An 18,164-nucleotide genomic window follows, 5' to 3' on the forward strand; every position below is an offset into this window, starting at 1 on the left:
TGTACTGATTTTAATGCATACATATGTGGTCGGATATGTGATGGCTCAATCAGCATTATTATGGCACTTAAAGTATAATTAAGCGTGAATCCGATAAGCATACATTATGTACAAATTTGTGATATGAATTGATGATTATGAACAGAGATTGTATGCATTAAAACAACAATTAAATGTGTGTATTTGCAAATATTTTGGCCTTGTGATCTCTTGAGATAGTTGGGTATAGCTAGCATGCCATAAGGTTTTGAGTACCCACCCTTGTGTCAGTTATGAGACTATGCTTATGAGTTAAAGTCAAAGATGCCAGAAAGCATAATAAAAATGGTTGTTCAAAAGGTGACAGTAGACTCCCCTCCTCATTTTAGGAGGTCTTATGTGTGCTTTGATGCACTAAAGAGAGGCTGGAAAGCAGGGTGTAGGCCACTCATTGGGATAGATGGTTGCTTCCTAAAATGCCCATTTAAGAGTGAATTTCTCACAGTTGTTGGAAGGGACGCAAACAACCAGATGTTCCCTATTGCATGGGTTGTGGTTGAAGTGGAGTGTATTGATTCATAGGCCTAGTTTCTCAGTTTCCTATCAACTAATTTGGAGTTGGAAGATGGTATGAGGACACAATTATTAGTGACCAACAAAAGGTTAGTGAATATACTAATTTGGGCTTGGTCTTGTCTTTTTTTCTATTAATTATAATTAACTATATTTTTCTAACAATCTATCTAGTTCATTATGACACAATTAGGGCCATGATATTGCAATTTTTGACATACTGTCAAGGGTGGAGCATAGGAATTGTGCGAGGCACATGTTTGCAATTTGGTCAGGGAGGAAGTTAGGGAAATCTTATGAGTTTGATTTCTGGCAGATTGTGAAGTGCGTGACTGAGAGGGGGTGGGGGGAACTATGTACAACAGTGGAGAAGAAAGATAAGGATGCTTATGATAATTTGATGAGAAATTCTCCAAAGATGTGGACTAGGGCATTTTTGGGGACTACTTGTAAATCAGATATAATTGACAACAATCTATGTGAATCATTTAATTCAAACATTATTGAAGCTAGATTCAAAAGCATTATCAGAATGCTTGAGGATATTAGGACCAAGATGATGACTAGGATAGTACAAAAAAGGAAGTTATATAATAGATGGAAGCGAAATTATGGACCATTGGTGAAAGCTAAGCTTGATGCTAACAAGAAGGACTGTGTAGAGTGGCAATTGATATGGAATGGTGAAAATGGATGTGAGTTGAGGAAAGGAAGGTATCAATATACAGTGGACCTAAGTCAAAGTATATGTAGTTGTAGAAGTTGGCAGATTAGTGGGATTCTATGTGCTCATATATGTGCTGCCATGTATCACCTAGGGCTTCAACTAGATGACTATTTACATGAATATCATCACATTGAAACCTGCAAGAAAGCTTACTCTTTTCCAATGCAGCCCATAAATGGGTCACATGATTGGCCAAAAACTGGTATTGAGCTAGCGCTACCTCCTATTGAAAGGAAGATACCTGGGAGGCCCAAAAAGAATAGGAGGATAGCCAAAGATGAACCAAAAAAATTGAAGCTTGACCACTTGAGTAGGAAAGGTCTACTCATGACATGTACTCAATGTGGCCAACAAGGCCATAACAAGGGGTTTTGCACAAAAGGAAACAAACATGTTAAACAGGTACAGTGTTGTTCTTCACTTATATATATTGAGTAGATTTTACATTTATTTTGTCTAACCACTTTCATTATGTTCCATGTTTTGTATCAAAATGCACAACCACCCAAACAAAAGGGGAAATCTTCCATTAAAAGGTCAACTACCTCAGATAAATCTAAGAGAAGCAACCCAAGAAAGGCAAAATACATGTAATAGGGTTGTATACAGACTTGAATACTGGGAATAAAACATTTTATATGAGGTTTCTTCCTTTTACTATTGATCAAACATTGTATATTGTTTGAATATTAATATAAAATACTCTAGTAGTCAGGTAGAACCACAAAGAGCATGGTGACAGATTCATGTAAGGATGGTAATGGACAAACGTCTTGAACACCAAAGTCACCAAATAACAAGAGAAAGGCTCTTCTCGACCATCTAGGAGCACAAGAATCAATTGTAGGAAACATGAGTAAATCATCGAAGAAATAGTTGCCCTGAGTGAATGTCATTTTGTCACATTTTGAGCCTACAACCTTCTGATTTTGGAATACACCAAGGTAGAATGTTATATTGTTTTGTATTAATAACCAAGATGTTGGTTTTTTTTTTGTGGTTAATGTAGCTAGGTATAGCTCACTTACAGTAGTATGTTATATATGTTACATCAACTTGTTTTTGGTTGGTATAACATGAATGGTGTATAGGCTAAATCATTACCTATGGAAAGCTTTTGTAAAATACATTTATCCCAATTGCATTGGGGAAATCATATGATTAAATGATCAAACTTCTTTTTCAATCTTATGTTTATTTTCACTGAATTATTTACTAAGCTAAATTAAATTACATAAACAACCAAAATTGATAATTAATTCCAAGCATAATTCTAAATTATATAAACAACAACCAAAATTGGTCATTAGTTCCAAGCATAATGTATATCAAGGTTCCAAATTACATAAACAACATATGTTGGATCATTTTACATTCAATCAACATTTCCAACTACTAGCTATATATGCATCTTACAACTACTGCCAACAAAGAAACCTATGGTGATGCATACAATACATAACATGGAGCAAGAAAATAATATCTTATACATTGACTTCTTCTTGATAACTTTCAGTTTTTACTTCATGGTCAACATTTTGTTCTTTAATGCTAATTCTCCTTCAATACCACAAACTGGTCTACCTCCTTCAACCTTAGTGTCAACAGCACTACTGCCACTATTATGGCTACCATCAAATGCAACCAAATCCATAACCTTCTTTCTAAGTGTTAAATTATCCTTTGAAAGATTTCGTTCACTGTCCCACAATTGACGTAATAACTTAGTCGCATGGTCACACATTTGCCCATCATATCATTTGAAGAAATCACAATCACGTCCTACAAACAAACCCCAAATCATCCAAATTGAAATCATCCAAATTGACAACAAAAAAGTTTAAATCATAAACCCTCAACCTAGGGAAAATTTTGAAATCATCCAAATTGAGCACAAGTAGCAAATAAAATTCTTCTTCACTTACTCAAAAATCTGAACAACCATAACATCTCATCCCCAAATTTGAATTGCTCCATGAAGTGTTTCTTGGAGCTAACTTATTGCAATGACATTTTATTGCTTCCCTATCATACACGTACTCCTTCCGCGATGAAGTAACAATATTTTGAATTATGTGATACTTAATCTCTAGACTGACTATTCGAACTATGTGATTCAAGTTTGAGAAAATTTCCTGAATCCATGATTTCAAACAACAAGGAAGAAAAATAAAAATTTCCTAGAGATTTGGGATTTCACAATTTGGGAATAAGGAATTTAGGATTCAACGACGATTTGAGAATAAGGGATTAAGGATGTAGGAAATTTCCTCAATCCATGATTCAAATTGGAGATTGCTAAAGTTTTTAGGATTTCATGATTTGGGATTTCACAAATTGGGATTTTTGAATTTTAGGTTTTTTTTTTCAGATTATGTTTTTATTTATATTTATTATATTTAACTTTTTTTGCCATGTCATCCTTCAACATGGCATGCCACATAGACATCTATGTTGATTGGTGCTTGACTAATGGTCAGCTGACGTTTCCCGTTAAAAATGAGTTGATTTGTGGAAAATTCGTTACGTTGAAGGCCCAAATAAAAAAAAAAGGTCAAGGGCACAAGATCAAAAGCCCCAAATGTTGAGGTTTTTTTTTTTTTAATTATGCCTTAAATTTATGGCTTAAAATGATTAATTTTAATTCAATAGTTAAATTATTTTGATTCTCCTTGATCTTATCACAAAAATTCATATTATAATACTCATCCCCAAATATTTCAATCACATCCGTAATAACAACATTTATAATAAAAACAACTCAAACCAAACCAATTTCGAACCTATGAAATCTGTCCAATGGAAAATCTTTAACTTCAGCAATAAATGACCATAACATCATCTTTATTTGAAGTAGTTTCATATTACCAGTATGATCAACCACCTTTATTTATATATAATTAATAAAGCAACAAATCTATATTTGGGTACAATCTGTTGGCGCAAAAGAGACAACCCTCTTTTGAAGATCATACTCCACCTGGAAATTTATTTGTGCGTAGTTTCCAAAGACAGAAAAGGGGTTAACACTGTTTGGAACTATCACCATACAAACCAAGTCCCTATTAACCATAAATGTGTTGACAGGTTGCAACCGAACGTCAGCACCACTGAAATGGAACACCATTTCTGGAACATTGATGTTAGTGTCAGCCCCATAACACAAATTAAATGCGCCTGAAGGGTCTTGCACCGGCTCTCTTTTCCAATGGCTTCTTTTACCACAGCCTCTACGCTGCTATACAAATCTGGTTCCAAGATCGTCAATGTTACTCCAGAATCAATCAAGACATTCCCTTGGGTTGAGGCGCAGTCTTGTCCCCGATGCTAACACCGTTTAGAGTAAGGTAGTAGAATGTTTGAGGGTCTTCGGACACAAGAGGAGTTGAAATAGCTTTAGGGTGAGAGATTATTGATTCTTGTCCGAAGATTAGTTTACCACTTGATTTTGCGAAACGTGGAACAAAACAATATGAGAATCTATGATCAATTTGAGGACCTATCTGAGAAACTAATGAAAAAGGCCCTCCTCCTAGACCAACAATTCCAGCAATCCCGGGGTTTCCAAGTTGAACTTGATTATTACGTCCACAACCAAATATAGACGTGGAGAATGTGGTTTTCTGACCATTTATGGAATCGAAGCTCAAGATTCCTATGGTGCTTGACTTATCTCCATAGGTAACATGGTATTGACAATCATTGGTCTTCAAGCATTGTTCTCCGCCAAAAGCTCGACAAGTCTGTGAATCACATGAAAAGGCTTTGTAAGTTGAAGATGCTTGAGGATCAAAAAGAGATGAGCCTTGAGAATTATAACATTTGGTACATGGAACACATTGTATCCAAGTAAGGTCACTTCCAGTATCTACAATGGCGAAGTATTCAACAGGTGGGGTTCCAAAGGAGAGTTTCGTCAGATAAGAGTTTTCAGTTGGAAACACGATGGATTGGACCGCCTTTTGATTAATAAAAGACTGGAAGTGTTTGAATCGTTCCATTGAATGAATGGCATTTTTTGTTAAGATCTCTGAGGAGTTTAGAGAAGCATTATAGAAGGGAGATAGTGGTGAATCACGATGAATAAGTTCAAGACTGAAACCAAACGGTGCCTTTGCTTTAACCCTTGATTCTGATTGAAACACTAGGATAGATAAAATTAGAGTGAGCAAAAGAAACAATTGATGATTCACCATTCTAAAAATAAATAAATAAATAATTGAGAAGAAAGATAAGGTTCAGATGATATGATAAATGACTACTATATATGTTTGAAATGTATAGCAGTAGCACTTTGCACATGCTTCTACTTATGTTGGGTTTCCAAATTTTTTGGCACAAATTTTTGCCCTAAATTTATTTAGGGAGATATCTGTATTAAGAATTAAATTGCATTTTGTCTTTTTATTAAAAAATAGGCTATTAATTAGATTAAATAGTAATTTGATCCTTTCTGTTAAAAATTTTATCAATTTGTATTGTTAAAAATTGACATAACTTATAGAATAACCAGATAGTGGCCTATGTCATGTCATGTGTACGTCAAGCTAACTTACGATGATCATATTTTAAGAGTATAAATAGATAAAATTTTTAACAACAGCTCTGATTTTCTCTTTGATCTAACGTATAGAGATTATTTTGTCCATTTTTCCAGTAGAGTAAACAAAATGCAATCCAACTTTTAATATAAAGGCTTTCATAATATTTTACCGTAAATGAGTAAGTGAAATTTTAATTTCATCAACTTTTCAGAATTTCAAAATAAATTTATTTGTTTTGGTAAAAGTAATGAGAGCTTTAAATTTAAAAGAAAATTTGAATGACTCAAATTCTTTATTTAAATTAAGGGTTTTCAAAATTGTAAAATCTTTTTATTTGTTTCATATGCTCGTGTTATAAAATAAAAAATTAAATTACAAAATATCATTTTATTTAAATTTAATATATAAATATATTTAAATTTTATATTATTAGTCTTTTTACCAGTAAATTACTTCAATTTCATTGTAAGAAACAAGGGAAAAAAAGGAAGAAATTAATGAACCTTTTACACGGATTAAGTTGCGGTCATCATTAGGATGTCTGCTTCTTTGTTAAGCTTTCACTAAGAAAGCATCAACTTGAAGCCCAAATGTAGCCTACAATTGTGGAAGCAAGGAAACCAACATGAGTTAATTCATGAAATTGATAAATTTAAAAAGAAAAGCATGAGCTTAGTTAACCTTCAGAATAGAAGAATGGTTGCCTAAGATTATGAAAGCAAGAAAAATAACATGATTTACTTCATGAAGAAAGGGTGTGTTATTATCATTCGCTTTTTGTTAAGAAATATATTGGCCTAATTTGGGCGAGCAGGAGAGCTGAGTCCAGAATTTGCTAGGTCGAATTGAATAAGATTATTCAGAAAAGCTAGTGGTTACGAGGGCAATTAATTAGCAATACTTTTAAAATAGGCATAATGAATTTTTTGGTCCTCTAACTTTACAAAAAAAAAATTATTTTAGCTCTTCATTTATTTTTCATCATTTTGAGCCTTTAAACTTGCAATTTTGTCAAATCACTTCAAAATAGATGGAAAAGTTGACGTTTGTTAACTTTACTGTGGATTGCCATATGAATGACACATCAACAAAGTTAAAGAACGTTAATTTTTCTATCCATTTTGGGATGATTTGACAAAAATACAAATTTAAGGGTTAAAAATAAAACTTTAAATGGATAGCTAAATGAATTTTTTTTACAAAATTAAAGGGCCAAATAAATCATTACACCTTTAAAATATTTTTGCTTTCTCAAAATTTCATATAAGTTATTCAACGTTGAGTTATATTTTTAATATTTCAATTATATTTCAATAAAACTAAAATGTATCACTAAAATAGAAGTACGAATATTTAATTGCAATTAGTTAAGAGATGACTGAGAATATAATTTGTTAAGCCTTGAACCGAGGCCAATAGACACCTCATATTCGTGAGATGGAATCTCGTGAATATGTTAAGTTAACAAGTAAGGAACTAAATCAAATATTTTCTATAAAAAGCGCAAATTTATAAACATTAATAGAGTTTACGAATTTGAAAATAAGTTTGGAGCTAAACAAAGTAAACTAATAGAGTTCAAATCAAAGTTAAAACTTGAGTAGTGATATCCATTGATCGTGAAAAGATATCAAGTACCACTATCTATAACTTTTTAAGAAAATGTGTTAAATTTAAAAACGTTACTCCTCGTATCATACATTCACAACCAAAATTTAAACCTATAAAATAGTAAAGGAAAGAGTGAGCACAAACTACTCAGTAAGTAATTGATATTCCATTTGATTGGGTTAAGCAAGTGTAAAAGTATTTAGGCCAAAATCAATGATTAAAGGCATGTATGAGAAGATCTTAGGAAATTCATCAAAAATCAAAAATTGAATTTCATATCATAAACATGTATAAGCCAACTATATATATAATTATACGTAATACAATTTCTTTTACCAGCTATGGTAACCTTCACTCTAATGACAAAGGTCGGAAACCACAATTACCCTAGTGGCATGTGTCCAAATTATACCACTATTTTAAACTAGTGGTACGGTTGAAACTGCTTCCAAAATGGAATACATGTTGACATGACCAACATTTAACTTCCATATGTGGGATTAGAACATAGTGTATTAGGAGAAAATTTCGAAATACGGAAAGATGGGATTATCTTGATTGTGCCTTAATTTATATGAAACATATTCCACATACAAAAACATATTTCCAAAAAGCATATTTCTTAAAACATGTTGCACATGCCAAAACATACTTCAATAACATATATGTTGGAGATTTTGAGTGAAGAAGATAGATCCAGAGACGATATTGAATTAAACAGTAGACTTCAAGGTGTGGGTCATGCTTTCCAAAGAGAACTATTTGCCCCCACATAAAGTTGTTAGAGGGTTAAGGCAAAGGTCCTCCCGGGATACAACGAAATTTTTGAATTTCCTTTGATTAGCAAAATTGAGGAATTTCATAAATCTTACTCTAATTTCTGAAATTGAATTGATTGTAATATCTTTGTGAGCACTAGAGACCCTCTATTTATATACACTCAATGGACACTATTTTGAAGGGTCATAACCCTTTACATTTGATTTCCATTGGACATACTTCTTATAAAAATATGTCCCATGAAATCAAATGTATCCTTTAAATAAATCATCACTTTCTAATAAGTGCTCATGAATAATTATGAATTTGAAATCTACAATTTCCAACAATCCCCTACTAGATTGGTAATTCTAAAAAATAAGTACATAACGATTATGCATTAAGAAGGGTACCCGCAGATTGAACATTTCTTTAGTGCAAACTCCTCAAATAATCAACAAAGTGAATGGTAGCTAGTTACTTGAACCATCACTCCTAAAATCAATACTGGAAAAATTTCACACATAACTGTAAAGTATTAGAGTAAGAGTTTATTTGTTTTAGCATCGTTATAGCCATGTGCCCATCTCATTTCATGAACATGTACGAGAGAAAACCATAAATAAACTCTAGTTGAAGTGGCACCACTTCATGTCCATATAGGTCAATTTCATGACAATTAACGTCCATCCATTAAGAGTAAAACTTATGACACCCCAAACCTGATCGGGACGGACTGACCTGAATTCGAAACGTTACATTAGCCACTGAAGTGACTCTCCAGCTAATGACCACCCAACACACACCCCAACCTTATAACACCTCATTTATGACTAATTAACTATCATTTATTAATGCAAAATAAAATTGTGAACCATTTTTGAACTTTTTCTAAGTATTTAAACCTAAGGGTATTTTGGTAATTTTACCACCTAAAGTTAAACTATCCCAATTTTATTTTTAAATAGTTACCGGCCTTTTTTTAGTCAAATTATTCAAGCCATAAAAATTTTAGCTTAATTCGAGTTCATTTACTATGTCTAATTCCACTTTTATTATTATGGACTAAATCGTAACTATTACAAACTTTTAGTACATTTTCCAAATTAAAAATTAAGAGTGTTTCTACCAAATATTAATAGTTACAAGTCTAATCCTAAAATTTTACCAAGTTTCCCTATCATTAAAGGTTTCAGTTAATCTAATCAAGTTTTAGGACTAAATTATAAATTAAGCAAATTAGAATACTAGATTACAAAAACAAAAAATTAAACCCCCCAAAACCCACATGCCCGTGTGCAAACCGCTGCACTTATTTTGTCAAAAATTTGTTTTAATTACCCGATTTTACATATTTTATTTACTCATTAAACTTGAAATAGCTATAATTAATTACCATCTCCAATTTAATTTATTTACAAGAAATATGCAACAATTAATCAAAATTTAACACACAATTACACGCTTAGCAAACACCAATTAATTCACACAAGCTACATACCTTAGTCGCAAGCAATCCACTCCATGGTAAGCTTCAATTAAACATTGTTAGTATAAAATACATTCTTCGTACACTATGTTATCAACCACGGTACTAACACTCATCAACATACCATAAATCAAACATCAATTAGACATAAAATCATGTATTAAAGAAATTATAAAATCAACAAAATTAAAGTCCAAAATTTAATGTCCGAAAATTCTCTGCACGAGAAGTGAGGGTGTGAGCTTAAAAAGCTTAGTGAATGATAGTAAAAACATCAAGTAATTTGCACCCAATCATGCATAAATCAAAGCAATTAAGCATTAAATTTTTAATCACAACATGATAACATTTCACCATAATATCACATGCTATTTCAAGAATTAAGAGTAGATTTTTCCATGGTTGGTAAAATCATCTTTAACACATAAACATTCAATTATATTGGCACAATCAATCAATTATATTGGCATAATACATCCATGGCAATAATTAAATGTGTGATCATACATTGGATAAACCCGATGAATGGAGACTCAAGCTTACACTCCCTTATCTACTCCAAACAAATCAGTCCACCAAGAGCCATATGCTCACAATATCACAAATAATGGTGAGTGCTCACAAATCTTACGGCATGCCAACTATATCCAATGGATCCACCATGCAATGTTGCCAATACAATAAAACATATAAGGCATAAAATCTGTTGTTTAATCACTTAATTTAGGATGTTAAAATGTAAGTAAAAGCATGTTGCTAAGTGATTTTAACATCAATAAAATTAAGCATAACAAATATCATTTTCCCAATATTCATATACAAATTAGAACACCTTTATCAAATGTTCAATAAATAAGCAATTCAGGCTCCAAATATCAATTTATTTGATACAATTTAATCTACTAAAAGCATAATACACAGCTTACCAAACCAATTGTCATTTTATTCTTTTATAAAATAAAACCTATTTTTGCAAATCCAACCATCCAATATGCAATTAAGTCATTAATAAAACCAACTAAATTTTAATTTAACACATAATCAGGCCAATTTACCAAATTGCCCTTAATATCACTTACCTCCACATTTAGCTCTTTAAGCAAAAATGTGTTTAAACAGGGATGCTTGAGCTTCAATTCTAATTTGCACATTTCTCCTCTTGATGTACAGCTTTAACAGAGACAAAGTATGCATTACAAACTAACAATAGCAACAAGAAACACAAAATTTGATAAAGTACCAATGTTGCACAACTAAGTCAAAATATGAAATTCCTCAACTAAACTCCCTTTTCAGCACCTCAAACCACTTCTAATCTTCATTCCTAATCCAATAACATGTATTCTAAGCGTTAATTTCATCATTTAATCTGTTTCATAATTTTTCAGAAAAATCATCCATGTTCTTGATCAAATTTGAATTTATCAAAATTGATCCATAAAACTTGTTTGGTCTTTTGGTTTAAGATTAAAAACCTCTTATTAGGTTTATTTTAAGCTTAGACATCCATTAACATTTGGATTCCAACTCAAAATTAAAGATACACCATTGTTGATCCTTAAGTTCAAGAAAGAAGAAATTAAAGTTGAAAATCCAATATAATTACTTTAATTAACAAATAATGATTGAAATCAACTTAAAACAAGTTTAGAGATGAGGATTACTGTAACACCCCAAACCCGGCCCAGACGTTATGGCCAGATCTAGCGATGTCACATGATAGGGTGTTTGAAACCGTGTCGTCGCGTTAAAACCATTTCCATTGAATTCCTTATCTTAATATCTTATTAGTTCCAAAATTGTGTTGCTAATTTAATTGATAGTTTCAAAATGTTATTTATTTGTGGAAGGTTTTAAAACAGATTAAACAATTGTGCGTTTAGGAAAAACATTTGTTTCTTTTGAAAACCGAGGTTTCGTACTACTAGCAGTTGTAATCCATAAGGTAAACATAGTTAAAACCCAAAACCAAAGTCCGAAAGTCCAATTACAACCCAAAAACATAGCCAACAAAAATAAAATAGAAATAAAACCAATTATTGAAAATATGGGTTAAAAATCATGAAAGTCCAAAATCGTGGTCACCGCCGAGTCCTCCGCAACATCGATTTGTCTAGATCTGGGGATTACCTGTGCACATTTAAACAAAAGGGGTGAGTTTACGAAAACTCAGTGTGTAATCCCACAGAAGACAAACAATAGCAAATCACAGTGTACAGTTAAAGCAGTCTTGTGCCTAAGCCCTTTTTCAGTATTAGTAACAGTTTGGGCCTTGGCCCATCTCAGTATAGTATCCAATATGCAGTAGGGGCTTAGCCCATCATAGTATTAGTTGCAGTCATACAACATTCAGTAACAAAGTCCTACCCAATCAGCCTCTACACACCATCTCCGTCCAACCCTACACTCCATGTGGGGATCAAATTAACCCACCTATCCCTACACTCCAGTTAGTACCGAATGCGGCACAAAACAGTAATTTGTAGCTGAGCTGTCAATATGTTAGGCTTAAGAGTCTTTCAATACACTTCCTCCAAATATAATTAACCCAACCCCATGCATGCAACAGACAAGTCATGACATGCTATTTGAGGACATCAGTACATATAACTAGTTCAGTATACAAGCATACTATCACCATGCTCAACACATATATAAATCAAATAGTCAGTTCGTACAATTACGGGTCTAAGTGATGCTTGCCGACCCTACAGTTGGTTCACAGTCGACTTGGGCGACCCGTGCAACCTTAGCAACAAATTCAGTGATAATGGGCTCATACACCCATGTGGTTTGCCCTTGTGGTCCCACACGCCTGTATGGCCCACTCAGCCCAAATTGGCCTTGGCCACGTGGTCCATTTAATGTAACCCGTGCTAGCTAAATATTCATATATGTTTTCACTATTTACTTATATGTTCCTTCAAAGTTGTTTACTTGAGTCACTGTTACTAAATTATTTATATCTTGAGCTACAGAATTCCAAATTAAGGTATCTTTCTACCATAAAATTTTCAGAATTTTTGGTTTAGCCAATAAGTACAGTAAAATCTTCAATCTTACCCCAGAATTGCTATTTGACAGCTTCGACCTTTCTTTGCTAAAAATTAATTATCTCTTAGTACAAAATTTGGATGATGTTACCATTTGTTTCTATTGAAAATAGACTCATTAATAATATAAAAATTTAAATTTTAACCCTTAATTATTTTTCTCCAATATTTGATGATTTTCCAAAGTCAGAACAGGGGAACCCTAATTCATTCTGACATTGTCTCACAAAACTTATTATATCTAACGATTTACAATTCCATTACTTACATCATTTCTTCAATGAGAAACTATACTCAATAAGATTTAATTCCATATTTGTTCATCCATTAATTCGATTTCCACAATTTATGGTGATTTTTCAAATTTAGTCTACTACTGATGTCCAAGCTGCAAGAAATTTTGGCTTTTCACCGAATCTCGTTTTCTACGTTTCGGGTACACACCTAGTTTTGTTTGATGCTAAAATAGTCTCTGAGCACTCCAAATCCTATAATTGAACAAATAAAACTAATTTAATCTCATATAACATGATCCCAAATCAAACTCGTATCGAGGTTTTAACCCATGAGCGACTTAAATTTTGGAGCGTTACAATTTTACCCTACTGAAAAACATTTCGTCATCGAAATTTACCTGATCAGAACAGATGAGGACACATCGCATCCTCAGGCTCCCATGTGGCCTCCTTAGTGCTATGATTACGCTACAGAACCTTTACCAGTGGAATGAATTTCCTTCTCAGAACCTTAACGTCGTGATCCAAAATTTGAACTGGCTTTTCCTCAAATGTCAAATCTGGCCTAACCTCGATCTCTTCAACAGGGACAATATGAGTATGATCAGAGCGGTAGTACCTCAACATGTCCTCCAGTATTTGAATCACCCTCTTAGACTGACCATCGGTTTGAGGATGGAATGCAGAACTAAAGTCCAACCTTGAACCTAGAGCCTCATGTAACTTCCTCCAAAACTGAGACAAAAACAAGAATCCCTATCAGAGGTGATCAAAATCGATACTCCATACAGTCTTACTATCTCAGAAATATAAAGCTTCGTCAGCTTCTACAGAGAATAATCGATACGAACCGGTATGAAGTGGGCGGACTTGGTCAATCAATCCACGGTGACCCATATTGAATCCTTCTTAGTGGGTGTTAGAGACAACCCATTAACGAAATCCTTAGTTACGCACTCCCATTTCCAAAGAGGAATCTTAACCGACTGCAACAAACCCAAAGGTAACTGATTCTCAGCCTTAACATGCTGGCAAGTTAGACATCTGCCCATAAAATAAGTAACCTCACGTTTTAACCCTGGCCACCAATATAACTCACAGAGGTCTCGGTACATTTTATTTCTGCTAGGATGAATAGCATAAGGGCTACTATGTGCCTCTCTTAGTATGGCCTGTCTCAAATCAGTATCATTCAGAAAACAGATTCTCCCACAGGAATAGAGTAACCCATCACTGTTCAGTCCAAAATTCGTAGTACTACCACCCTCAATCTGTCAGAATTGAAGACCCAATGACTCATCCTCCAACTGCTTACCATTAATCTGCTCAATCCATGACGGCTTAACTTGAAACTCTGCTAATAAACTACCATCATCAAATAAACTTAGGCGAGCAAATATCGCTCTCAAATCAGTCATAGCCCTACGGCTCAGTGCATCAACCACCACATTGGCCTTACCAGGGTGATACCCAATGGTGCAGTCATAGTATTGAAGCAGGTCAATCCATCTGCGCTGCCTAAGATTAAGTTTTTTCTAAGTGAGGAGATACTTGAGGCTCTTATGATCAGTGTAGATGATACACTTCTCACCATACAAATAATGCCTCCAGATTTTCAGTGTGAATACCACAATGGCCAACTCCAAGTCATGCGTCGGATAATTCGCCTCATAGGTCTTAAGCTGATGAGAAGCATATGCTACCACCTTACCATCCTGTATCAATACACATCCCACACTGACATGTGATGCATCACTATAAACAGTAAACTCATTTACAGACTCCAATTGTATCAGAACAAGGGCCTCAATCAGTATAGTCATGAGCTTTTCAAAGCTCTTTTGCTGCGTATCAGTCCAGTTAAATGGCACACCTTTATATAGCAGCTTAGTCAAGGGTAATGCAATCTACAAATTTTCGATAATATCCCGCCAGTCCCAAAAAACTGTGAATCTCAGACACGTTCCTAGGCTGCTTCCACTCAAACACAGGCTTAATCTTTCGAGGATCAACTTGAATCCCCTCAGCCAAAACTACATGACCAAGAAATGTCTCCGCACGCAACTAGAACTCACACTTACTAAACTTAGCATAGAGTTGTTTTTCCCTCAAAGTCTGAAGAATGACTCGAAGGTGATCATCACACTGATCCTCAGTCCTCGAGTAAACCAGTATATCGTCGATGAATACAACCACAAACTGATCTAGATAAGGCTGGAACACTCGATTCATTGAATCCATGAAAGCTGCTGGTGCATTAGCCAGTCCGAATGGCATCACTAGGAACTCGTAGTGACCATAACGAGTCCTAAATGCCGTTTTATGAGCATTAGCCTCCTTAACCCTTAAGTGATGATATCCAGATTGAAGGCCAATCTTAGAGAAAACCGAAGCTCCTCAAAACGGGTCAAATAGATCATTTATCCTCAGTAGGGGGTACTTGTTTTTAATGGTCATCTTGTTCAGTTGCCGGCAGTTGATGCACATCCGCATGGATCCATCCTTCTTCTTTACGAACAGTACTGGTGCTCCCCACTGAGACATACTAGGGTGGATGAACCTACGATCCAATAACTCCTAAATCTGAGCCTTAAGCTCCATAAGCTCCTTCGATACCATTCGGTAGGGGGAGATAGACACCGGAGCTTTACCAAAAAGGAGCTCTATCCTAAACTTCACTTCACGATTCGGAGGTAAACCCGGTAACTCATTAGGAAAGACGTCCAGAACATCCTTTACCATTCTGATATCCTTAACTGTAGAGTCTCTAGAATCTGAAACACTTACATAGGCCAAGAATGCCTCACATCCCTTACGAACCAACTTCTCCGCCACCAGTGCAGAGATCACATTAGATAAGTAGTTCCGACGTTCTCCAATCATGACTACCTCCATATCCTCCTCGATGATTTTTGCCTTCTCGACCAAGGCAGAAAGATCTCACTCCCTCTGCGGGGCTATCAGAACTCTCAAATTATCTCTGAGGCTATCCTTAAGGTAGACACATCGTTCATACTCAAATGCCACCATACCTCGCGCATAGCGGCTCAGTTTCAGAAACTTGGCCTCATACTCAGCCACTGATCGATCCCCCTGTGTAAGATTCAAAAAATTTCTCCTACGTGCATCCACATAACTAGCTTCGATATATTTCCCTGGAAGGCGGTCTTAAAGAACTCCCAGGTCAGAGGTTCGGGCTGAGTGTCCTCCTTAACGATCAGCCACCACTGATAAGCCTCATCCTGCAGCAGTGAGACTGCACCCTTTAATTTTTTCTTAGGGGTGCAATCTAGATCGTCCATGATCCTCTCCGTGGCCTCAATCCAGTACTCGCCCACATTAGGGGCGACCCTAGTGACACCCCTAAAGAGCTCAGCTGCATTGGACCGGAGTCGTTCTATAACTGACCCTCGGCCCCCAAATCCAGTATTAGGCCCAACGACCCTCTGCAAAATCCTTAGCATAGGCTGGGACAATGCATCGTCCCCAACCATGCGATCTTGAGACCTAGTCTAAGTAGCGGATGACACTGGCATCTCACTCGTATCCAAACTTGGTAGGCTGCCTAATGACGAGGACTCAGCTCGAGCCCCACTACGGCCTTTACCTTGGCTTATCGTACCCCGTCTTCGGATAGCTCGTGCGCTCATATCTAATCAGATTTATCTTGTATTATAAGTTTTATGTATCAGTTACAGTTCCAGTGTTTATTAAAAAATGTTTTATGTAAAACAGTATCGGTTAATCAGAGTTTGTTTTAGTAAATTGCAGTCTCACTACAGTTTCCAGTTTCTTTAATATTTTCCGTATACACTAACTAAAGTGTTTTCAATACAGTTTACTACCTATAATAGTTCCAGAATATACTATCCATAACAGTTTTAGTTTAAAACAAATCACAGTTCAGAATACTTACAGGATCGTTGTCGGAGACTCGGTGTACCACTTACTCAGTAAAAACATTTCAAATCATTTAGAAATAAATAAATTTTTTGAAAGCCCAATTTTTATAAGACCCATGATCCACAGCCGAGTTTTGTAACCAGGCTCTGATACCACTAAATGTAACACCCCAAACCCGACCTAGACGTTATGGTCGGATCTAGCGATGTCACATGATAAGGTGTTTAAAAATCCTGTCGTCGCGTTAAAACCATTTCCATTGAATTCCTTATCTTAATATCTTATTAGCTACAAAATTGTGTTGCTCATTTAATCGATAGTTTCAAAATGTTATTTGTTTGCGGAAGCTTTTAAAACAGATTAAATAATTGTGCATTTAGGAAAAACATTTGTTTCTTTTGAAAACCGATGTTTCCTACTACTAGCAGTTATAATCCATAAGGTAAACATAATTAAAACCCAAAACCAAAGTCTAAAAGTCCAATTACAACCCAAAAACTTAGCCAGTAAAATTAGAATAGAAATAAAACCAATTATCAAAATAATGGGTTAAAAATCATGAAAGTCCAAAACCGTAGTAACTGCCAAGTCCTCTGTCGCACCGATCCGTCTAGATCTGGGGATTACCTGTGCACATTTAAACAAAAGGGGTGAGTTTACGAAAACTCAGTGTGTAATCCCACAGAAGAAAAACAATAACAAATGACAGTGTTAAGTTAAAGCAGTCTTGGGCCTAAGCCCTTTTTCAGTATCAGTAACAGTTTGGGCCTTAGTCGATCTTAGTACAGTATACAATATGCAGTAGGGCCTTAGCCCATCACAGTATCAGTTGCAGTCATGCAGTATTCAATAACAGAGTCCTACCCAACCAGCCTCTACACACCATCTCCGTTCAACCCCACACTCTATGTGGGGATCAAATCAACCTACCCATCCCTATACTCCAGGTAGTACCGAATGCGGCACAAAACATTAATTTGTAGCTGAACTGCCAGTATGTTAGGTTTAAGAGCCTTTCAGTACACTTCTTCCAAATATAACTAACCCAACCCCATGCATGCAACATACAAGTCATGACATACTATCTCAGGACATCAGTACGTATAACTAGTTCGTGGAATTAGGGGTCTAAGTGATGCTTGTCGACCCTACAGTAGGTTCACAGTCGACTTGGGCGACCCGTGCAACCTTAGCAACCAATTCAGTGATAATGGGCTTTCATGCCTATGTGGTCTGCCCGTGTAGGCCCATACACCTATGTAGCCCACTCGTCCTAAATTGTCCTTGGCC

At 35.1% G+C, this 18,164-nt stretch overlaps 1 protein-coding gene and 1 pseudogene across 1 annotated transcript; one reads left to right on the forward strand and one right to left on the reverse strand.

Moving 5' to 3' along the window:
- Positions 1 to 324: 324 nt before the first annotated feature.
- On the forward strand, positions 325 to 1,717 carry LOC105767095 (uncharacterized). Its single transcript, XM_012586619.1, has 2 exons — positions 325 to 528; positions 746 to 1,717. The coding sequence occupies exons 1-2, from the start codon at positions 325 to 327 to the stop codon at positions 1,715 to 1,717; spliced, it is 1,176 nt and encodes a 391-aa protein (XP_012442073.1).
- Positions 1,718 to 4,196: 2,479 nt separating this feature from the next.
- On the reverse strand, positions 4,197 to 5,509 carry LOC105766235 (aspartic proteinase CDR1-like; annotated as a pseudogene).
- Between the last annotated feature and the right edge of the window lie 12,655 nt (positions 5,510 to 18,164).

This window comes from Gossypium raimondii, chromosome 5, assembly GCF_025698545.1.
Source record: "Gossypium raimondii isolate GPD5lz chromosome 5, ASM2569854v1, whole genome shotgun sequence".
NCBI lineage: Eukaryota > Viridiplantae > Streptophyta > Magnoliopsida > Malvales > Malvaceae > Gossypium > Gossypium raimondii.